The 25,583-nt window shown below is 42.0% G+C and overlaps 2 protein-coding genes across 2 annotated transcripts in view; one reads left to right on the top strand and one right to left on the bottom strand.

Moving 5' to 3' along the window:
* Positions 1-19,589, bottom strand: part of LOC137892506 (general transcription factor IIF subunit 2-like) — a 30,678-nt gene extending 11,089 nt beyond the window's left edge. The window contains exons 1-4 of the mRNA XM_068737712.1: positions 19,470-19,589; positions 19,126-19,199; positions 19,006-19,024; positions 18,561-18,705 (exon numbers count right to left, since the gene is read on the bottom strand). Of these exons, the coding sequence (XP_068593813.1) occupies positions 18,561-18,705; positions 19,006-19,024; positions 19,126-19,199; positions 19,470-19,535 (304 nt within the window). The 5' untranslated portion in view covers positions 19,536-19,589. The remainder of the gene's footprint in view (positions 1-18,560; positions 18,706-19,005; positions 19,025-19,125; positions 19,200-19,469) is intronic.
* kctd4 (potassium channel tetramerization domain containing 4) lies at positions 4,108-5,819 on the top strand. Its single transcript, XM_068737699.1, has one exon. It carries the CDS (start codon positions 4,405-4,407, stop codon positions 5,179-5,181), a length of 777 nt encoding a protein of 258 aa, XP_068593800.1. The 5' UTR covers positions 4,108-4,404; the 3' UTR covers positions 5,182-5,819.
* Positions 19,590-25,583: the final 5,994 nt, after the last annotated feature.

Genomic DNA, 25,583 nt, shown 5'->3' on the forward strand with positions numbered 1-25,583 from the left:
GGTAAAATGTTTACATTGTTCACCATTTTAGCTTAGCGTGTTAGCGTGCTCACAGTTGCTTATTGGCAGCTGAATGACAGGAATGACATTAGTTCTCCAGGTATTGGATTACAAATAAAAAATATTAAACGAGTGCAACGAACAACCTTATGGCGGCACTAGAGGACATTTCAAAAAGGATCAACAGAGGTTGTAGGGTTCCTTCTCTGGGCCAGTCTTTCCCTGCTTCACGCTAACGATTGCAGCTTAGGTTAAAACGGACGAAGGCAGTTCGTTCTCTCCTCCGGATGCAGTGCATCAACGTTACTGCGGCCACACGCTGCTTTAACATGAAGAAAAGCTTGAAACGCCTGCTGAGCCTAGAGACAGTTGCTAAGCTGTGATTGCACAGTCGGTGTTGGAGGGAGGGGTTTAATACTTGAAACAACTTGTCGCTGTACTTTACCTCTGGCATCATGTGTTGCCTTTATAGGTCTCTTTGATTTTTCTACGCGTTTATCCCTTCATCCCTTTTCACGTTTTATTTCCTATATGATTGTAGGCGACTATAGAAGATCAGTGTGATCCATCAGATTAACATTACCCGACACAAACACAAAGACTCCATACAGTAGACGTCCATGATGAATAAAGCGAGAGCGTGACAGCTCTGAGCTCATATAAGACCCTATTTTATAAGTGGTTGCCATGCCAGCTTCACAGCAGTCAGTGACTCCATGTTACACCACAAGCTCTCGGAGCAGCTCAATGAATAATTCACTACCTTTTTAAAAAAAAAAAAAAAAAAGGGGGGAAGGAGATTCCTCGCTAACACAATTTTGGGAATTTAATTTGAACATCCTGAGCTGTCAGTTTGATAGAGAGACACACACAACAGCTGTGACAAACAGATTCTCACTGACTTTGAAGATAACGATTGTCCTCAATGAGCCAGGTTTTAATGAACAGGAGGCAGAAAGCAGGTCAAACCTCCCACAATCCTCTCTGCTGCATCTTGGCCTCGTTTGCAATTCCAATTGAGTGTTGTTGATGATGATGATGCCACTAATCGCTTATGATTAGAGAAATCGCAGCAGAGACGGAGTGAGCCGTCACTCTGGGATCTTCTCCCAGATAAACAGACACAGAGAGCAGCATTTCAGGAACCCGCCGGCTTTCAATTCAACGTTTCAGATGAACTGAATCTTCAGTAATTCCTCTGACAGCGCGAGCTCTGAGGTGCAACTAGTTAACAACCTGTTGCACGAATGTAAGACACCCGTTGCTTACGGTGTCTTTTCATGAGAATTTGCGGTCAACAAAAGTGTCATCACTTCCTTTTAAATTAGTTTGTTGGGTGAAAGAGTCGGGATCATTTCCATGATTGTGTTATCTCTGAAATAAATATTGTTTTTCATGCTCTTGCACACGCATAGATACATGTACATAAGTGACCTAGGTCAAAATGTATCAAACAAAAAAAAAATTGGGATTTAAATGAAAGACTCATCCTAGTTTTCTATCACATTTCTTTTTGCCTTAAAGCTAATGTATGAGTGCTAATGAGGTCTCTTGACTAAAATCAAGTGTTGTGGTCTTATTTGGGTGCTGTGCGTCTTCTGAGATGCGTTTTGTAATGACTGTACAACATGGTTTTTGGTCACGATCAATTATACAAAGCAAGATATACAGTATAATTAACACAAGGGGAGTTGAAGCCTACTGTACTATTAACTATTGCTGCTCTTCTTGTCAGCTTTAACCGCCAAACACCTCCTGAAAAGTATAAATCGCCTTCTTTTTCCATTCGTGTTGCTACGCAAACAGGTGCATGCAACGGAAACCAAATCCACTTTGCATGTGAACGAACTGCTGAGAAGTGGCTGATCGAGTGTGATCCCACTGGCTTTTGAAAAAAGGCCAGACTGTGGGTGCTATGAGGGTGAATATGAGCATCACCGTGAACGCACACGTCTCGGTTCTCAAAGAGAAAATAATGCACCACATCCAACCGTTTGCTGAGTAAGAGCTGGTCCTTGGTAGAGAAACGGTGATAGCCTGAGGCATACAATGAGAAGTTATAACTTGTATAAAGCAGTAATAATATTGCTCTCTTGAAGTCCAGACATTTTCTTTACAGTATGTGTATAAAAACCTCCTTTTACTCTGTACTTAATTATAACTGTATTACTCTACTGGAGCTGAAACGATTAGTTGATTAATTGAAACTGGAAATAAATTAGCAACCATTGAGATGATCTAGTAAATACTTTCATGAGCAAACGTTCCAATAAATCACTAGTTCCAGCATCTCACATGTGAAGGTTTGCTGGTTTGTTTGGTCTGCTATGTGAAGACATAAACTGGACTGAGGAAAAACTGAGATGGACATTTATAAATATTTTTTTTCAATAATTTGCAACAATGAAAAAAAATTGCAATCCTAAATCTAATCAATCATCCCAGTACTCTGCTCCTGTTGTCTACCAATACACATCAGGTATGTTGTCATTGACAGACTCCTGTGCCGATACATTATGCAAATTAGGTATCGATTTATTTTATATACACACACACGGTAGCAGAAGTAGCCAGGTTATGTATTTACTATACACTCTAATGACCAAACACTCACACTTCCTCCCCTGGAAGTTTTCTCTCTCACTCACTCACTCACTCACTCACACACTCACACACTCACACACTCACACACTCACACACTCACACACACACACACACACACACACACACACACACACACACACACACACAGTCAGAAACCAAAAGCATTATCCTCACATATTTTACGTTTACAGACTCTCTGCATATTTCGATATGAACTGTGATTTGTACACATCTGCAGTTGCACTGGGAGAGACACTAACATGTGACACACACACACACACACACACACACACACACAGCATTTGTACCAAATTACCAGTTTAGTGCAGCCTCCCTGAGGAGAGCTCCAGGCCAACGCAGGATCCAAATCATAACCTTTCCTTCATGACCAGACCACTATTGACTGTAATTGGTCCATTTCCTCCACAGAAACCCAAAGCCAGTGGACACACACACACACACACACACACACACACACACACACACACACACACACACACACACACACACACACACACACACACACACACACACACACACACACACACACACACACACACACACACACACAGTCAGAAACCAAAAGCATTATCCTCACATATTTTACGTTTACAGACTCTCTGCATATTTCGATATGAACTGTGATTTGTACACATCTGCAGTTGCACTGGGAGAGACACTAACATGTGACACACACACACACACACACACACACACACACACACACACACACACACACACACACACACACACACACACACACACACACACACACACACACACACACACACACACACACACACACACACACACAGCATTTGTACCAAATTACCAGTTTAGTGCAGCCTCCCTGAGGAGAGCTCCAGGCCAACGCAGGATCCAAATCATAACCTTTCCTTCATGACCAGACCACTATTGACTGTAATTGGTCCATTTCCTCCTCAAAAGACAGAGGACTGCTTGTTACCTTGCAAGAAAGCAAACAGGATGTGCATACATAAATGCATTCCCTGTTGCTTTCATTTACATATGTAAGGCCAGCAGCCTACTTCTCCCCGTCGCCACCAAGAGATGAAACCAAACTGGAATTCCTTTTAATGTAATTCCAGTTCATTTGTAGCACTGTGGCAACCAGATGGATTAGGCTGCAAAAGGAGTTTCATATTCAGACTCAAACAAGCTGAGACAATTTCACACCACAAAAAGGATGGAAGCAACCCCCCCCCCATCCATCTGGTGAAGAAAGAGTGTGTGTGTGTGTGTGTGTGTGTGTGTGTGTGTGTGTGTGTGTGTGCCCGTGCTACAGCTCAGCTCTGCACCTTTTTATCAACGATAATTAGGGAAAGCGAGCAAGAAGGAAAGAAAGAAAGAGCTCCTGGAATCCGTACTCTTCTGTTTGCTCTCATATATTCTCTCTCTCTCCTCCCTGAAAGTGACGCTGTCTGCACACCCACTCCTAAAGAGAGAGACAGAGGGAGAGACAGAGGGAGAGAGAGAGGGAGAGAGAGGAGGGACACCAAGCAGCACAGAGAGCCAGTCTGTTTTCAGCTCCCAGTTCACTGTAGCTCCTCTGCCAGACAGCACTCACCCATCCACCATCACACACTCTCAAACACATTCACTCTCACTACACGACAGCTGACAACACCTTCTCATTTACACAGCAGCAGCAGCAGCAGCAGCACAGACTCACGCAACCAGATCCAAAAGAGAGAAGAAAAAAAAAAACAGACTCGATTTGTACTGCAGACACACCAGCTCAGAGGCGGCTGGGTCGAGGCTGGAGAGGGTGACTGGAGAATGGAATGGAACCTCAGAAGGATGGAAAGTGAACTGAGGCACATCAACCCGGACCTGCTGCAGCCCAGCAAGAGCTTCAAGAAGCCCTCTTCAGGTACCATCACCATCAACGTGGGGGGGTTCCTGTACACCGCCCATCGCACCACCCTGGTCAAACAACAGGGTTCCTTTCTGGAAGAGCTGGCCAACGGTAAGAAGGCGGTTCAGCACACCGATTCCATGGGCAACCCGTTTATTGACAGAGACGGCCCGGTTTTTCGCCATGTGCTCAACTACCTTCGAACCGGAGAGCTCCAGCTGCCCGACGACTTCCGGGAGGCTGGGCTGCTGCGACGGGAGGCTGACTTCTACCGCCTGAGCGAACTGGTGGAAGCCGTGATCGAGTGGGAAAGTCTGAGGGCGGCCCAGCGGGAGGCCGCCTTTTTGGAGATGACGGACAGCCACGAGAGGTCGCAGGGCCTCAAGGTGTACTGCAGTGACTCCACCTTCCTCGACAAAGTCAAAGCGCGGCTGGTGCAGATCTCCAAGAGCCGCCTGGACGGCTTTCCGGAAGAATTCGTGGTGTCGTCCAACGTGATCCAGTTCCGACACTTCATCAAGTCGGAGCCGGGCTCGCGGCTCGTACTGAAGGAGGACAGCACATTCTTGTGCACACTTGACTGTCTGAAACTAGAGACAGTGATGCTGGCGCTGAAATCGGGCTTCAAGCTGGTCACCAGCCTCGACAGCAGCAAAGGCTCCGTGGTGGCGGCCGAGGCCCTGCACTTTGTCAAGTAGGATGAAGGGAAGCAGACGGAGGAGAGGGGAGGAACGAGGGAGGCAGAGAGGGGGGGGGGGGAATACATTTAAAAAAAAAAAGAGTAGTGCCTGGTTTCATATCCACCCCGCTAACGTAAGGTATTGGCTTGAAGATCTTGTAACATGTGCTGAGCTGTGATGTGTCATTGGGTGGGAGGAGAACAGGTGGGTTCGGACTGTCTCGCAGGACAGTGTTTATATCTTTACTGCACAATGCTGGCTTGCAAACACGGGATCTGATAAGTTCGGGGTAACGGAGGGCGATTCGTCAACCTTTACGCCGCTTTATATGCTTGTATTCGTATAATTCAGAATGATCAACTTAGCATTTGCGATATCCAAATAGCATTCGATAGGGTATCGCATGAGAAGTACAAGCTCTGTAATATGGAAGACAAGCGTATCTTTCCATAGAGAAGATGCAGGAATAAAACAGAGAGTCTGAACATCGACAGCTTTATCAGGGGAGTCGTCTCTGCACATGAACTGCTTCTGCTGCTTTGGCAACAGCTGCAAAAGCCTCCAAAAACCAGCCGTGATGTGCACCGTCGTGCCATTCAGCTTTTACTACAATCTGTGTGTGTGTGTGTGTGTGTGTGTGTGAGTGTGTGAGTGTGTGTGTAGCTATACACCGTGTGTGCTGCTGTGTTTATTCGGTTTAATAGCTCGTGTTTAGTTTATTAGCCTCTTTGGAGCCTGGAGGAAAAACCACAGTGCATTGAGGTTGTTGTTTTGGGTTTTTTTGGGACGGACTAACAAACATAGCATTCCAAAAAAATGACACTGAAGCAACACAAAGCGTTTCTCAGTTCACGCGGACAAGTCGAGTTCAAGTGCAAAGAGCCGTGATTATTGTAAAGGGCTTTGAATCTAGCATGATGCATGTGCACTCAATAAACTGTGTGTTTGTTAGTGCTTGTGAGCCTTCGTGAAGTTAGTGCCACAACAATGCCTATTACTTTTCAATGTGAATATTTTACAAATAAAAAAAAGTGACACTGGAACTGTTGGTAAGCGTAAAGTCTGTGCACCATTTAATGCTCCAGGTATTGTTTGGTGTAAGAAGCCTGTCGAACGCTGCTTTTAATAACTATAATAAAAAAAAAAAAATAAAAAAAAAAAAATTAAAAAAAAGTTACTTGGCATCAAATAACATCGACAGCCACTCTCACAAATGTACCGAGGTGATGAGCATTAAATCCTGACTCACATGAACCTACAGTCTGTACACTGTGTTACTGTTAAACACCGAGGCAGGCCAAAGCATTATTGTGTGTTAAGTTTTTCCAGAATCTTCTGATAAAATGAAAATAAAAATAAAACGAGTGGGAGAGACACCCTGGACTGGCTCACACTTTCAGCTTTAGCAAACTAGAACATTTTTTTCTTTGCATGTAATTACTCCTTTAACACGTCTCTGCATGTGATAAAACACTGCTTTACATGTCCGGGAACAACCTACAGGGTGTGCAGAACGTTCAAGGATCACGGGGACAAAGATGTGCACGCTGTGGAAAGACATAATTCTTCGTTGATGCACATATTAGTCGTCAGGGCGGTGGAAGCTGCTGGGCTGCTGCTGCTGCTCCCTGAGTGAAACATCAGCTCACGTCCCACTTCACATAACTCGGTTTGAAAGTGGCTTTAAAGTCTATCAACGCCTGGAGGGTTTTCCATGACAGAAAGCTACAGAAATCAAGAGGCCTTTAAAAATAAAAATCATCATCGTGACTTCAAATCACAATGTTTGATATATTTCGCTAATTGCAGGGCTTATAAGAAGCCATTTGGAAAAACGGCATGAAGGATTTTAAAATGACATATGTGGTGTCTCAAGCAGACGGAGCGAGATGGCTTTTATACAGTATAAGATATATCAATTTATAATATGTATAGCTGCCTCATGTAGAGTGCGTTATCTAAATATTTCAGTAGATGCAACACACTTTCTCTGTGGACCCTGTGGTATAAAATGGTTAAAAAAAAATAAAAATAAAGCAATTCTGCCCATTAACACTACAAAAAACAACCAAACTCGCCCGGTCCAATGACTATTACTGCTGCTGATCCTGAAGTAACTATTTACATTACATTACAGTCATTTAGCAGACACTTTTATCCAAAGCGACTTACAATTCAGAATCTATCTACACACCGTAGACGCAGCTACGGGAGCAACTTTTGGGGTTAAGTGTCTTGCTCAAGGACACATTGACATGAGACACAATCAAACCGCCGACCCTCTGATTGAAAGGCGGCCCTGCTCTCCACTTAGCCACGGTCACCCGGTCACGGTCACAACTATTTCTACCGATGACTACAGAAACATAAAGACAATATTCAGCGCTTCTAACGGTCAAAGACCACCTTCACATCAGCTGTAAACGTTTTTTTAAAATCGACCCCCCGGCAGCTGAGGTTCTCGCTCCGCTGCAGTGACGTAGAAGTGAACTCCGGGTGTGGTCCGCGGATCTTGACGGCAAGTTGTACTGGCTGGCGGCCGCCAAAGTGCAGCGCATCCACCTGCAGAAGCCTTTGGGGAGTCCCTTCAAACCTTCCCAGTTTCAGTAAAGACATTTGGCATTTTAAAAGTAGGTCAGTCTGTGTGATAAATTCTGCCCTTTTCCCTCAAGGAGAACCTCTTTTTATCTCTCCGCACTCTGATGTGTGTCATCATCAATCTTAGTAGTAGTATACTATTTTTCCAGGTAACGTGGCGTGACAATATTTGCTTTTCCGTCTTCAGTAATATCATAGTTGTCAAGAGCGCTGACTAAAGTTAGGACACGCTAAATATGAGTTGACTTACTGGAAGAATATGTAATGAGTCCCTCCCTCTTTGAGGTGGTACGGTAATGCCCTGAGCTTATGACAACCTCAGTGAACTAGTTCATATGAACAAAATGGGGACAAAGTTGACTCTCTCTGGGTGGAAGTATTTTCCCACAACTACAATGTGAAATGATTGACAAGACGACTTGACAAGTAAAAAGGAAGTATTGTAGACTAGTAATCATCAATAACAATAATGATAATAATAATAATAACAGACAGCAGTGTTGTAGTGCCTCGCAGCGTGGGATTCACTGGTCTGGTCTTCACTTGGTCTCAACCCCAAAAATCGATGTAGAAGAGACCAAGATATCCTAAATATTAGTCTCCATCTAGTATGACTCAAGCTCCACAAATAACGCAGCCTACAAGCCCCATAATGCAACTCCACTGCATCTGTAAATAGACTTTGCGAGTCTGGAAAATGCCAACACCTTTGAAAAACATGCCCCAGTCTGAAACAACCTTTAAATAAGCAATGAAATACATACTCTAAATAAATTATTCAATATCAAACTAAACCCATTAATGTCTGGAGAGAAGATAATGTCAAAGAGTGAATTTGAGCAACATTTAATCCAAGTCCTTGAGAGCAGTGAAAGCTGAATAATAAGGTTGACCTGCCACACATTATAAGTCAACAGGCTGATTATACTGTGGCACAAAAAAAAAGGCCAACACTGGTGTGTTATGGCTGTGTTTGGGGACAAAAGAGCCGGGTTTTGGCAGCGCCCAATGTCGCCGGAGCCAAAGCAAATGCAGAACAAGTCTCGCCTGATTTCTGTCCAAACAATGTGAGGCAGGGATACGTCATGATCCATTTATGGAAACTTGTGGGAGTGGAAATGTTTCAATTTAATCGCTTATTCTTGTGGAGAAGCCTTTGTAAAAAAATAAACTGCCTCTTACTTCTGCTTGGAACTGTAACTAGAGCTGCCTTGAACACCTCTTAAGAGTTATCGAGCAAACCGACAATCAGCCGCTTTTAAATTAACAGCATCTCTTTCTCTGTGTGCCCCCCCCCTCCCCCCTCCCCTCCATGGTGACTGAAACCATCTGCTCCAGCAGGCACCGCCGTCAAACCGTAGGACCAGTCGCCACCACCCCCGTCATGACTCATACACCCACATCACCCTCTGACATCAGGCGAACCTCTTCCACCGCCAACCCCTCACAAACACACGACAAACACAACAATGCACACGCAACTCAAACACGCACACATCCAAGAGGAGATAAACCCATTGGATCTGTTGCTGTTCAGAAGTCACCGATGCTTTACCGTCAACAACATCTAACCTTTTTTTTTTGTGCGTTTTTTAAATTGAGGATCAGGTTCATACATTTTTTGCGACGGCGACTGCTTCACTTAGTAGCCGCTGGGCCAAAGTGATCCACGCCTCATCGCAAGGCAGCTGATGAGGGAGGCAGGAGGTGCAGGCGATAGGAGAGAGGAGAGAGGAGAGAGGAGGTAACCGCAGTGAGGAAAGCTCAAACCACACTATCAACATTCTCATCTCGCTCTTTTCACCTGTTGCCAGGCAAACTCAAAACACACACACACACACACACACACACACACACACACACACACACACACACACACACACACACACACACACAAAATGACTAACATACCTCAAATTTGTATCTTTCAACTCCATAAAAAGAAGCAATGACAGAGTAGGGGGGTGAGGACTGGGAGGAAGAGACAGGGTGATGAAGAGGAGGAGGAGGTCGTCAGACCCCTTTCACTTCCACTCTCAGCTCAGACAAAAGAGGCAGCAGCAACCATTATTCAGCTACAAAAAAAAGAGACGAGGCCGGGGTGGGCACAACGAAACAGTATAAAGAATAGTTTTACAGGCATTAATACATTTATTTTTATATAGAAGCTGATGTTCTAAAGCCTTCATAGAAATGTGTTTCTTTTAAACAGTGTCCCCTGTGAACTTCCTCCTCAAGGTATAAAAACACCATCTACACTTAAAAACCATTTGGTCTCAAACTCAGCCCTAAAGACTTAAACATGCTGCCAGTGAAGTGAAAACAGTAATCTTTGATCGGTATCTTTTATCTAAAACTGGACAAAAAAAAAGCCATTTACTGGAGTAGCCAATGAAGTCAATAATGTTATCTATTAATCTGAAGATTTTTCTCAACCGATTCATAATTTGGTCCATAGAATGTTGATAGAAAATGTCTCTCGCAATTTCTTCACATTCCTTGTTTTGTCAGTCCAACACTAAAAAAAAAAAAACATATTCAGTTTTTCTATCAATTAAGAGAAAGAAACTCAAATCCTCATATTTGAGAAGCTGAAATTAGGCAATTTTTTTTTTTGCCGTTTAAATATTACTTAACCGATTCATTGACAGATTCATATAATTCATTTGAGCTCTACGATAAAGTCAATAACACCAGTTCAACAGAAGCGGTAACAAAGATAGAAAAGACGTAATGAGGACCTCAGCAGAGAGAGGAAGTCAGAGCCAACCCTCCACTTTCCTACTGAGAGAGCGAAAATGGCAACCGACGCACTCGGTGCGTGCATCTGTGTAAATGTAGTCATTAAAATCAATGCCAATATTTTGTTTACAGAGATGAATGATGCATTGTTTTCAACCAATCATTTCTGTCTTTTAGGGCAATGTTTCCCAAACTTTCTGTCCGAGGACCAACCCTTTTAAAAAAACTGACACACAGAAAACCTGGTGTCATGTTGTATTTGTCCAGTAAACATGTAGGAGCACTAGTTAGCTACTGCGTCTGTGAGCAGACAGTGAAGCTGCCTTGTGTAGTCAGCTGTATGCGCTGTACTTAATGGACCACCGGGTAATACGTGGAAAAGAATACGTGGCTGCAAGAAAGACAAACATTTAGTAAGTGCGAGTATTTATCTGCACGCTACCACACATCTGGTCCTTAAAAAAGGATATTAATACCGTTATGACAAATTTAAAAATTTGTGAGAACATTTTGCATTTTCCCCTTCTAAACCGTCTGTCAAACCTGAATTATGACTAACTGGAGGCTGCTGTGAGTCTCACACCTCAACTCTGCACACGGAGCTCGACACACAGTATGCGGCATTAATCACACAGCCTCACAGTTTCACTTTCAGGCACCACTGCTCCATCGGGGAGTGCTCCGAGCACAACGTATTCAGCTCAGGCCTCATTTGGACCATGCAAAGCAGCAACTCTCCGCTGACAGCCAGACTAATGGTGGGTGAGCAGATTTTTATTTATTTTTCCTGAGGCTGAGTGAAGCAAGTTTTGTTACTGTTGAGTAAAATCCTCCCACGCAACGCAAAAGGGTTTTCTTTCCCAGACATCTCAAACAAAAGCAATACGACCATATGGACCGTGTGGAGGAACCACCACCATGTTAGATGTGGACAGCACTGAATGGCTATTCCTACATGGTTAATAAAGAGCCTTCGAATGCACTGCTCTAACAATAATGTCATTATTTTTAATGCGTGCACTGGGTGATCTACCTCTAAAACATCCACTGGTGCAGGACGGGGAAGCAGTCAGAGTAAATTGGACTCCTCATTTGAATCGCAGCAGTGACGAGAGAAAAATAACAGAACAAGCTGAGCAACTCATACAAAAAGATGGATTTCTACAATCTGAGCAGTAATACCAGTGTTTCCTTATGGATCACAAGTGAAGAGATTCAGACGAAGCTAGAAGAAAAATGTAAAATCACAGCGTTTTGACCCGTGATCCGACCGAAACCGTGTGACTCGTTGCACTCCTACATTGGACCATGGTCCAATAGCTGCCTTTGACTACATTCAACATTATCTGCAGACACAGCGGGTCATGACATCCCAACGCTTCCTATCTGCACCTTCAAAGAACACATGGTTGAAATAGGTTCCTTCCCCCCGTATCTTCTTGCATTGTACCCTTCTGTAACCTTTTCGGGTCTTTCGACGACCGGCTGACGGGGGCTCATATTGTCTCCGCCGGCGACAGAGCGTCACACGTTAGCCCTCTATCATTATTCTGGGTTCCACGTGTCTCTTGTGTGGGAGCACAGCAGGGGACAGGACAAACCTTCAATTCAAGAGGCAGCACAGGAAAAAACGAGAGCGGAGATGACATTTCTCCTGCAAAAACAATAGCTGGCTCGCTCTCCTGTTTTCACCTTGGGTAACAACAAACATGCTCCTCTGAGGAGAATAGCAGGCCTTGAGTCACAGCTATTCAGCTCCCTGCTTCTTTGTGACAACAGGGGAAAGCAAATGTGAGATCTGCATTTTTTTTTTAGGAACCTTTCATTTCAATCCACCAATTTAGACCATTTGGTTCTGGTAACATACGGCACATTATTTACGTATTAAAAAACCATCTGTTTCTACAGGTCCAGACAGTAACAGACGGTGGTTTTAATGGGTAGTAGAGGTGAAACTCTTAAAAAAAAAAAGGAGTGAAATTGGATATTAAGATCATATATTGCCTCCACTGAGCCAGCAGCTAAGAGAGTGAGCCCCTTCATTCTCTGCTCAGGTAGACTCCACTATGGCTTTACAAATCAAACAGCTCAGCTGTTTGCTACTAAAATAATGCTCAGAATATTGTATATAGAGAACCTTTAAGCTTGACCGTATTTGGCAATATTACAAATTGTATGAACCCATAATACAATTTCTTAGTAAAAAACAGTAATCTTCAAAGCTAGATACACTAATTTCAAACTCTACGATACTCATATTTTGAGGATGGAATCTTTCTCATGGAGGTTCTGCTGGCGCTGTGAGAGAGCAGAGAGCGGGAGTGAGCCGACAGCTTCAAACGCCTCTGACAGAGAGAATGCCCAAGAGGCTGGAGCTCTCAGACAGCAGCAACTTTGAAAGCCTCCCGTTGGATAAAGTTGGCAGCAACACCGCCTCAACTCCAAGACTCCTCCGTGATGTCAGCCGTGGAAACGGCCCAACCACACTGCTACCGCTGCACACCGTGCGGTAAAGCGAGAGGGAGCTGCCGAATGCCCACTACTCGTATCGTGGGGCTGCTGAATCCCTGTGAATGAAGTCATATTCAGTCCAGAAAGCGTGCGTTAGCGTCGTCTGACTAAATGCTTTTCGAGGAGGTTTCCGGTCAAGAGATATTCCTCTCTAAACCCTCAGCGATTCATGAGCAATGAAACTACAACGCTAAGCCAGACGCACTCCTTCAATAACACACCTACGACAGTCTGCACTGGATCCAGCTGCCTGCACAGTTCCAACCGTTTTGTGCATGATGATGATGCTGCTGCTACACAACCGGGACAATCGCAATTCATCCTTTTCAATGAAACTACGCGAACATTACTGAATTTAATATTTAGTCTGAATTCTAGCTGAAAGAGGTCTGGTGTTGTTCTTGTGAATGTCTGTTTCCTGGTTTGAGTAACAGCTGAGTCTTTGTCAGTGTTACTAAAAAGTTGGTGACTTTATCAAGTGTCATGAGACATCTTAAGTACAAAGTTGTGAGTGGTTGAGGAAGCATTCTTCTCCTGCCAAGTGTCCTGTTCAGTTCAGCTCTCCAGTTCAGATCTGAATCCAATGCATACACTCTGTTCTCTGGAGCTATTTCTAAAAAGGACTCAAGGTTTGCATAGCAGCTGCAGGAAAGTCATACTGTAACACAGCAGTACATTACATCTGGCTCTCTGTTCTCCACTGCACGCTTCCTGTGGCAACTAAGCCTGTTGCTTAGCAACCTCTTAATCAATACCTGGTCCTTCGGCGGAACAAAGCAGAACAACGAGGGGAGGAAATAACGGAGGAACATTGAGCTAGCAGCCTTACAGGACAAAAGCCATGTCAGACACCATGCGTGTACGTATCAATCACCGGCAGTCACCGTGAGCGAGCGCTCGCCATTGTTGGCTCGTTGAATACTTGTACGACAAGGAGGCGGAGGAATGGATTAACACGGAGTCTGAAAATTGTTTGGATCATAGGGATTAGAAACGGCGTGGCTGGCTGGATTACATATTTCCTAACAAGTGGACATAGACTGGGCTAACCTAGAGTTAGGTAGGAACAAATGCGTCCTAGCATCCTCTCAGCGCCCGAGTTAAAATAACCAATACACCGGCATGTGTTACCGGTCAACAACGTCCTCTGAGGTTAACCGATTGATGGTTTACCATTGACAATACTGGTGCCGTAATAATAGATTAGATATGTGCTTTGTACTAAATTTGGTAATTCTGACACTAAGGATGGGACAGTATAGAATTTAATTGCAGATCGCAATTAAAACAAAACAACACTTAGTGGTGGATTTACATTATCGGGACAATCGGATCTTCACATGAGTGACTTGAAAAAGCGGGCTAGCTTGCTGTCATGGTAGAGAAGGGAAAAATAGAGCTTCGTTTTAAAAATACAGGAATTATTATTATTATTATTATTATGCAAGAAAGAACGGACTCTCGGATATTTTCTGTCCCGCTAAAAAAGGATCTTTAGTCAGTGTTAAGCATATTCTATACGATAATCAGAATAATATCCTGTTTTGGATCATTGTGACATGAAATGCCTTTTCGACATAAAGTGTTCATTTTACAAGCAAAAGGTAAATGTTTGGAAGATGAAGGCTGATTATATATTTCACTCGATTTCTCACTTGTTTTTCCTAAAGATCTGCTCCGTCCGAGGCGTCAAGAATCAGTAAACTTTGAGTGGGCGTGAGCAACAGCAGCTTTCCAGCCTCACTGTATACTGTACAGTACAGTGAGGCTGGAAATATGCTCTGTGTGTGTGTGTGTGTGTGTGTGTGTGTGTGTGTGTGTGTGTGTGTGTGTGTGTGTGTGTGTGTGTGTGTTTTTTGAGAGAGCGAGACTGCGAAAGTGAGTGGGAGACCGGTGCCATACAGTACACCTTTCTGTGGGCGAGTGGGGGTGGAGTCGAGTGCCGGTCAGGTAAATAGAGACTACACACCACCACATCTCAGAGGACGTTATCCTTCTTCTTGTTTCCAGAGTCAAGCAGCCATCTGGAGCACTGACACATTTAAGAAAGAGGTTTGTTTTGGGTTTTTTTAAACGCCCCCTGAATGCCTTGTTTCCACATTCTCAAACACATGAATATTATATTGATAATTCTCTCTGACATTTGTATAAAAAAAAAAAACCCAAAAGCTTTAGTAGTTCCACTTTAGTGTTGCTAAAAAAGAGAAACATCTGAAAAGAGAAAAATCCATTATCACATGTGGGAGGTATTAATGCACAAGCAAGTGTGGGTGAATCTAAAGTGCACGAGGGCGGTGATAGAATAAACCTTGTGGCTGTAGGATGCACCCTGATAAAGAGAAAGCTTTATTTCAATTTCCATTAAAGTTCTGGAGGCACCGTTTACTGACAAAGACCAGAGACGTGGCCGATGAGAAACCAGGTTTAGTCACGGCACCAACAAGCAGACGTTCTGTTCGTCCTTCATCTGGGCAGTGGTTTTACCCTCGGTAGCCAGTAGTAATGTAATAATGATGCAGTCTAATACAACAAGCCTGTGCAATAAATCATACCCTAGTGAAAGTAGTGACGTTCACTTTTTGTTTAAGCTGAACTGGGGTTTATATTCATTTGTCCAGCTCATTTATAATCAATGGGGGTTTGACATTTAGCCCTAAACTATTGAGAAGTATAAGAAACATGAGGCGGGGAAGAGGGAATCAGACCCCAGACCGGTACAAACAATGATTCAATAAACTACCAATATACCGTTTTGACTGTACTGATAAAAATTTACAAAAAAAAAAAAGGTTTTCACTGAAGATAACCGTTACAAAATATGTTCACAATATAAATAGAGTGCAGGACTTTACTGTGCTGTTTTATTGTACAGTAGTAAAAGTATACATTTCAATGCAATTCTAAAGTAAAGAATGTTTCTCATCTGAAGAGCCAATAATAAATCCATTGCTCTTTACACTAACTTCATTTTCTTTCCTACACACTTATACAAGATTTAATAGAAATATAAAAAAAAAAAAAAAAGGATTCCATAATATTATCCGACTCCAAATGCTGATAGAAATGCTAGTTTTCTGTGGCCTGAAAAAATGAATATACAGAAGGTGCTCCAGTGTTTCTCTGCTACCACCAAGTGTGTTGTGATATTTCTCTTGCCGCGTCCTCAGCTGCTCACAGAAATAATCGAATCCATGTGCTCCGAGGTTTGCCTGCATCTTGTTTTACCGTCTGCTCAGCTGCTTAATGAGAAAATGATCTTCATGTTTTCCTGTTTGTCTCGGCTGTTACTCATGATTCAAATCAATGAGATCGCTCCTGTTAAATTCCCCTTTGCTCCTTGTACAAACGTCCACCTCGAAAGCCTAACAGGGATTTCATGTTAGGTGTCTTTACTCTGTGTAGAAGTAGGATAAAGTTCACTAGTGAACTAAAAGCTATTCACACAACTGGCAACATGCAACCTGGACGAGACCGTGATTACGTCACAGTCGAACAATAATAATAAAATAAAAAAAAGGACTGCAGGTGAATGAACATCCGAACCACCAAAGTTAATCACAGATGCGTTTGGCCACTTAAAATCAACACAATACCTTCAAAACATCGTTAACTGCAGACGTGGAAATGGATTTGAACACATGATCGAACTGGGTAAAAGGCGTCTGAATATATAGCCAGCCATAGGCATCATGGTTCAGCACCAGCGTCCCCTTCCAGCCAATCACAGCAGAACCAATCATTACTCTTTACAAAGCACGAGGGGAAAGAAAACCGCTCATTATACCTCTACCGTCACTGCCATCCACGTGAATCCGTTAATTACATAAGAGCAACCATGACTGTGTCTCTACTTTCAATTCTAGCACCGGCTCAGATCATGTGAACTGTGAACCGAATGGATTTGCCTATTTGACCACTATTGTTTTCGCACCAATATCGTCTGCCAAATATTTTGTTCATACATCCCCCCCCCCCTCCCCCCGATTGTGAACTACTCTGGGCTCTCTGCCACACAGTCCCACCTCATCAGCACCAACCTTTGATTCTGCTGGAGGGTTCCAAATTCCTGCAGACCCTCCTTATGCGCTACATTTGTGCGGTTAGCTTTTGGTAAACGTTGAGAATATTTGATATATCTCACACACACACACACACACACACACACACACACACACACACACACACACACACACACACACACACACACACACACACACACACACACACACACACACACACACACACACACACACCTTTGGCAACTTGCCATTCAGTCAGTATTTAAGCATCAAACATCAAAATTCCTCTTTGGTCATGATTGGATTATGCTCAAAATATGCTTTTTGTTTTTGTGCCAAGATGCACCTTAATAAGCAGTGCTTGAAGAACACAACGAGAAGTCATTTAATTGTTACGGAGCGCTGGCACCCTGGGGAGGTACACACTTTCTTTTGACATTCTACTAGTTTGAACATCCTGCACCCTGCTATCTATTTACAGTCTCACTAAATTAAAGTCATCACTGAAATATTATTGTTTTTTTAATTCCATTTCAGAGGCAATTAAATGTTTTTTTTTCCATTTTCTGTAATTTCCCTTTTGATTGCCTTCGAGGAATAATTGGATTTACTTTATTATGCTTTATTTTGTAATGGTCTGACAAATGAAAAGTAATCAAATAGAAGATTCACATAAAGAGTAACACCCTAATCTACTGTAATGCATCAGGTCACACGCTCATAGACACTGAACCTTACAGTCGCAGCTATTTTTAAGCTCTGGGTCTGATGCAAATCCCTGCAAATCCCTCTGGCTCATGTATATGTATGACACATAATGCCTGGCAGCAAACACCCTCCATTTATCAGAAGCAACTCACAGTATTCTCATGAATTTCTCATGAGCGCAATCAATGTCGAATCCGTCAATAGCAGCTTTCTTTTAAAAAGCGAGAGAACCTAAGAAACCAGAAGAACTTGAGGACAGATGAATCTGTAATGCGCCACTAACCGGAGTAAAGTCCCTGTGAGGGCTGGTCCTCTCCATTAGTTCTAACGAAAAAGCTTTCTTTGCTGATTTCACCTTTGATTTATCAACAACTCAATTGGTAAATTAAGACTCCTCTATTTTCTGAGAAAGGTACCCAAACTCTAACCTCTGCTTTGAGAATAAAATACATTAAAACTTCTCAAATGGCAACATCCTCATTCTGAACCACAAAAAAAAAGCTTTTTTTTTTTTTTTTTTATTATAAGCAAACACTTTTCCCATAAAATCCAATTTCAGACGCTTGTGTAAAGGGTTATTTTTGCTGAACTTTGGTTAACGCTTACTAATGTGCAGGTACCTGCAGAAAAAGTCTCAGATCACATCCGTCTATGGTACCGGATGCCCCGTGGACCGTCAGGGGAAATCACACGCTGTCAAAATCTATTTCCGTTTGAACCCTCCAGCCCCCCGTCAAACATGCGTTCCAGGCGCCATTATCCGGCACAGGAACCAACACGGAGACGAGGAGGCTGAAAAGAGCCGCATTGAAGACTGACCTGTGTCGCTCTGGCTGAAGACAGCCATGGTCTGTCCACCCACTGTGTGCATAGTGAAGGGATGATCTCTCGGGACCTGCAGTGATGCATCTTTCTCCCCCACAGCGCCCAGGGCCGTCAGCTCCTCTTTCAGGGTGAATCGTACCTGGGAAACACCGCTGAGTCAGCGCCCTGCTGACTAGTCATATTAACAAACAACTCTTTGATTCACCGGATTGAGGTCAGCTATGATATGATGAAACCGCATCGATCGCGGTGAGGAAGTTTGTTCAATGGTGCGGCAAATAGTGACGGGACACAACAAAAAGATGGAAAAAATATGACGAATAATGTGTGAATAACCTTTGTTGTTGCTAGAAAATACACAATATATGCAGTATGAATGGATGAAAACAATAATAAAAACACTTGGCTGTCTGTGCAGTACTGTATGAAGCCGTCTCACATCGGTTTTGCCTTGCTTCCTGTCAGGTGGATGGAAAGGCAGAAAAGAAAAGAGTCCATCACTGATATTGATAATCATATCGACATATGTATTAAACGTGTGAACATCTTCTCAACGTACTTTCCGATGGTGATCTTTCCAACTTCTCCCTTTTCTGAGGCCTTGTCCCACTGCTGAGATAAATACTTGGGAACCTGATGAGAGACAGAGAGACAATTTAAGAGGTCACTTAATACTACATTTTATTTACGCACGCGCACGCACACAGTACTAACATGTCACTCAACAAGAGCTTTGACGATGAATTTCCATCAAATTGTTATTTTCGACATGTGTGACGTTGTTTAGCTGCGACCGTTTAAATTAGCATAACGTCAACCGATAACGTTAACTAACTAAACTAACGTTAACGTTAACGTTCCGTTGGTCGTTGGTTGAATGAGTACCTGTGCAGGTGAACAAACCTTAACAAGCCACACGCCTTTACTTTGTTTGACTCCAGTTAGATTCACCTCCGCTTTGTCTGCCATCGTTTAACTGTTCACTGTCCCGGGATAAGGTGAGCAAGAACTGCCACGGTGCGTTCTAACGTCTCACTTTAGTCAGGAATGCACTATTAAGTACTACAAAATAAAACTTCCTGTGACCTCTTTCACAATAAATGACACAGTGACGGAAATACTCCATCGAAAGACTAGTCTAAAATAGTATGTAGTTGAGTTATTTCTAATTTCATGTATTCATTCTTAATTTACTTCCTCCTTTATACTAGGGACATACATTTCTTTGGCTATGCATGCTGCACCGACACAATTTGCATGTTTTTTTATTTCATGTAAATGGATTGAAAGTTACCAAAACTCTTTCATGTAGGGCTCTATCTCCTTCTCAAGTGTTTATTTAAATGATGACATTTCAAAGGTTGTTTTGAATTATTTCAACATCTGGTCTAGTCGCCCATGTGGAATAATTTGCAAATGACAAAATCTTGATTAAGTCAAAGACTCAGGTGTGTGTGGTTTTGGGAACTGCAGGCTGCCAATTAAAATTAAATGACATCCGACTAGAGGAGAAAAGCACATACTGTGTGCTAATATATCAATTGCGATGTAATTTAATCAATCCAGCTTTTAAGACCTTCATGGTGTCATCTGATATGTGTGAACATGGTGCATATACAGCAGGATATGTAGATTGTTTTGTATTAAATACAATTCCCACGCAGCAGAAAAAACATCTTTCAGAGTGAGGTGGAGGAAGAGGAGGTTAAAAGGACAGAGGAGTGCATTCATGCCCCCGAGCTCACAATTAGTATCGTAATAATATCAAACATGTTTAAAAAGTAAATGCCCAAAAGGACAAAGCACAACATGCGTCATCAAACAGAACTAACACACTTGTCAAGAATGATTTACTAGGCAGTGGATTTGGACTGAGGCAACAAACATCAAGTCAATTTGCATTCATTTTTAAAACACGCTACACAACAACATAAATAATGAAACATTTAGATGTATTAATACTCTTGCAGCCTGTTTTGGCATGTTTTTTCCATGAATACATGTTTTGATTTAACATAATTAACCCATTTATTTGCATTTCTGTACATTGTCATTGTTTATAAAGTGCCTGAATATGTATCTATTTAAATGAAAATCCATTTAAACTGTTGTCTTTGTGTCATTTTTGAACAGAGACTGGTAGCATCACCATGTGGATCAACAGACAACCTGCACTCTTTTACAATGATACCGTCCAGTTGGTCCTGCAGCATCACCCGTCTGTCCACTAACATGTTGACGATGACACAGTCAGTATCTGATGCTGTGATTTGAAGAGTTCTGCTTCACACACACGGGGTCCTGGCAGTTATAAATAATACTTGAATTAAACAAAGGCAGGGATAAGAGTTCATTCATTCATTTCCTAGAAGAACTTCACGATTTGAAACTTGATGATAATGTATGTTTGAGTTTTAAACCTCATATAATCACAAATAGAAAAAGAAACAGACCATCAAATGTATGGATTTTACCATACAAAATAATAAAGCCTCACACCTTTCATTGACATTGTGTCTTCTTCTACTTCTTCCCTTTGAAACAAAAGGGTGGGAGTTACAGAGCACACTCCTTTTGTTCATATACTTGTTCCTCCCTATATTCCATTACCATGTGTTGATTTCTTGTTAGATATAAAGCTTTGCAAATAATATTTTGAGAGTCCTCCATCACTTGACGTCACTGCTGTTATAGATCATAAGAGGTGAGCCACTTCAACACTACGCTCATTATTTTTTTGCTTAATAAATTATGGATGTAGAGCTTGAGACCAGAGTGAATCAAGGCTAGCTCTCAAAATGATGAACATTAATCATAGGAGAGTGACTGGCATGTAATTAGTGCACTTGAAAACTGCATCAAAAATGACAAAAGATGGAAAATGAAACATTTATGACAATATTGAACATGCAAAAACAACAATATTGATGGATTGAGACATCGAGATCGAATGGATTTAAAATGGGACGTTTTTTCATCATAACTGCAATCTGAATTATTTACTTTGATTGGCTTCAGTATAATACTGCTGGTTGGTTTTGAGAGCAAGCAAACAGTAGACTTTAGCTTTTTTTCTGAAATCTCCGTAGGCTTTGTCTAAATCAAGATCATCTCTGGAGAGACCTGGAAGAACATTTATCTGATTTCTGTCACTGTCCGAGTGAAGAGCAGTTTCTAAGAGAAAGAAGCACATGTGATCTTAAACACTGAGTCTTAATGTAGTGGTGGATAGGCTTCTGGAGTAACTAAATACTTTAGCATCTCCCTTTACCACTGCAGCTGATTTGTATGCATTGCCACCTTGTGGACAACTAGCAGAACTGGACATGATACTGTATGAATGAACGGATGAATGAAATAGCAATAAGTAGATTTCTACACACTCCACTCTCAGCTTTTTTCTATACTCTTCCGCCTTCATTTGAAGATACGCTGATAAAAACTGTATACGCCGAAGATTTGTGATATGGCGGTGTCAAGGATGGCAATGTCAGCTGTTACAATGTTTTATTCAGCACCATGATCAAGACAGGCCAGACTGCAATTGTACATTTATGGTTCCCAGAAGATGAATCTCAATTCTCTTTGGGACATGAATAACCTTTGACCTGTAGGTCCACCATCAGGATAAAATGTGTCGATGAAAGTTTGCACAAGAAATTGGGAAATTGACAATTCATTTACTGAGCATGCTCAACACATATTGATCTTTTTCCATTTAGATCACTCAGACACTGACACCACTCTTAGGCAAGGCAAGGCAAGGCAAGTTTATTTGTAGAGCACATTTCTACAACAAGGCAATTGAAAGTGCTTCACATAAAACCATTAAAAGCATCAAAACATAATGCAAAAGAAAAGGAGATTTAAAAACAATTAAGAACATTCATTGAAACATTAAAAACAGTCATTCAAACACTAAAAAGCTAAAAACAGTGCAGTGCAGTTTAAGAAATAAAATACAGTAGTAAAATGCAGAAATTGATTAAAATCTTTGAATGTGGTTCAATCAAAGGCAGCAGCAAACAGAAAAGTCTTCAGTCTTCAGTCTCTTAGGCCAAAGTGTCAACTTAGCACACAAGGCATTTCAAGGTCTGATGAAAGTATCGCAAATCAAAGCGCCAAACAAATTCATGCTCCCAAGGGGATAAGCCCTTTTAATTTTTAATTACCTCACGGCCTTTCATCTTAGCACCGCTCTGAAGAACCAGTGTTCAACTGGTTTAGTTATTTTTTGAGTGGCATTAAACCTGCACTCTCCGGCACTGGCCTATTGATTTGGATCAATAGACCCCAAAATGGATCTCTCAGCAGTGTGACCAATAACAAACCAGGTATATCTGTGCAACACAAAGGTTTCACTCGGAGAAAAACTCAGAGTCTCTGTCGGCTGACCGGCCGTCAGCACGTTCACAGAAGGCTCTCGTCCACACCAGGACATGAAGACCTCCAAAGTGTCCCAGCTGCTGCTGGCCGCACTTTATCTGCATCATTGGAACGTGTTGAAAGTGTGTGTGTTTGGGTGTGTGTGTGTGTGTACAGGACAATGCAGCCAAACTTCCTCTTATTACCTAAGTTTGAAACTCCAGAAACCCTCTATCGGTTGATAAAGGGTCCTCTGGTTGAGAGATTCAGGAACCTTTTTTCATCAGGGATGAAATGAGCTTGGCAGCAGCTGAGGGTTTTGGCTTTCCTTCCAAGGTCACCCTCGCTTTGAGGCACTTTTTTGTCAACAGTCTGGGTGTATTTCAGGGGGCCGCACTAGAGAGATAAATCAACCGCCAAATTGAATGCCAGCAGACTGATATGAACTGAACCGTGTCCGCTAACAAACCCTAACCTTCAGATGCTAAACAGCATTCTCACATCAATAGCTTCGTATCATTTAATAGCCTGATCAAGCACGCTGTCGGTGAAATGGTAATCCCTCCGAAACCTGATATGGTTTGACATTAATGCACAGAACGTTAAATGTTATTCCCATTGTTATAATTCCTTTCACACAGTGACTTATGCAGGGCTGTTGCCATGGCAGCCCCTTAGCTGGCAGATACAGATGCAGTCATTATATGTTTGTGTACCAGAAAGAGATTTCACATTAATCTGCTTCTCCAGTCTTTTCCGGCATAGTGGCGGTTTTTGATTTTCATGCACAGAAGGTGATCTGCAAGAGACAGGGATGCAGATGTCATCGTTATTGTCACACTACCTTACTTCAAATTGGCAAATCTCTTCTTTAATCAGCACACTGTAAGTTGTGAACCCCGCTGAATGTTTCATTTGACATCATTTTGGTTTCTCCATTAGTCGTTGTGAAGGGTGACGTGTGCATTCTGAGACTGTTTCACTTTTGTCTCAAAGGTTTTTTAACGGGCTGACGGAGTCGGAAGTCTCCGTGGGGGACTTAACATTGTATAAATGATATTATATATATATATATATATATAGTGTACGTTTTCTATTGTTTTTGAGGTTATTTTAGCTATATATGAAACTTTGACAGAGGATGCATCTTCCCACTAAATTAGAATTTAACAAATACACAGATTGACCTGATGGGGGTGCTATAATTACAGGTCTTTTAAAAAAAAAATGTATCATAACTTATGGAAGGAAATACAATAGCTTATATTGTATGGACATTTGATTTAAGAAACCTGTCTGATTGCTGGGGTTATTATAATTTTGGGGCCTTCAAATGTTACCATGTTTAATAAATGATATTGATTTTCACTTCACCTGCCATCAAATCCTAAAAGAAGGCTTCCAACTGTAAGAAAGTGAGAGATTGAAACACCTTGAGTCATGTTCGTATATATGTGATCAGCAAGATATGCTTCTATGCAATCGTGATTTTTCCTTTGAAGACAAACCGTGACATACTTTTACATACCACATATAAATACATATTTCAAACACGCGTTACAAACACGTCTCTTTTGCCTCCCAGCAACACGGTCCCATTGTTTGTGTGGCCTTGAACGTGAGTCTGTGCCGTCTTAGATTCTCTCCTTCATTATTAAATACAGCTGCTATCAAGTTCCCCTTTCACTCAACAGTCAGGCATGCAGATCTAAGGTTACTGCTTTGATTAATTCATTGTGCTGCGTGCAGTAATGAATTAATAAGCAACCGTTTTATAATGACGCTGCTTTTTAACTTTAAAGCCGTAATAATGTCAAACGTTATTATCTTTAAGGCAATCTATATCTGTATCTGACATTTATACTTTAAGACATTCACACCAATAAGCAGCCAAGTAAAGCCTCACTGTGTATCATAACTCATATTATTATTTCACAGTGAGAACATGATTTATACATTGAGCACTTACCACACAATCGTACGGTTGTTGCTGCACATAAAGAAAGAACATGGCTTCAGGCGTTTACCCCTCTGAAAGGTTGACTGTGTGTTTCTGACTGTGAGGGTTTCCATGTGACGTTTACCTGGAACATAAAACAGGTGGTCTGACGTAACTCATGACATCACCTGTTACGTTATTGTTGATATTTTCTTGACTTTACAGAACATGTGTAAGAAAAGAAAAACTGCCTCAGATATGACTGTTAATGACTGTTATTGTGTAGAAATAGGCCATTGGCTGGATGTTTAAATTGTCAAATATAACAACTTGCAACTTGCAAAGTGGAAGCATTATGCTTTTTGTTCTGTCCATTAGCAATCCACATGATAGTTATGAGTGTGTGTGAAAGTGTGCTGTGGTGGAAAAAAAATCCTATACCCGCTTTGCGTGAGTCTTCTTATGCTGAAATACATAATACCAAAAACCAGGTTGTCTTTTAAGTATTCATTCTCTGCGCAGAGAAGGTTCAATCATCACAACAGAATGCGTTCAGTCTCAGTGAGGAAGAACCTTGAAAAAAAGTGAACAAGCTTTCTTTATACAGACAGAGCAAAGGTGGGGGCCGATGGCCAACCTTACAGACATCTCGGTCTCAGACTTTTGGTCTCAGACTGATAAGAACAACAAGTGAAAAACAAACGGCCAGCAAC

Source organism: Cebidichthys violaceus, unplaced genomic scaffold (genome assembly GCF_023349555.1).
Source record: "Cebidichthys violaceus isolate CVI_PGR_0920_01 unplaced genomic scaffold, fCebVio1.0.p SCAF_11, whole genome shotgun sequence".
Classification (NCBI taxonomy): Eukaryota; Metazoa; Chordata; class Actinopteri; order Perciformes; family Stichaeidae; genus Cebidichthys; species Cebidichthys violaceus.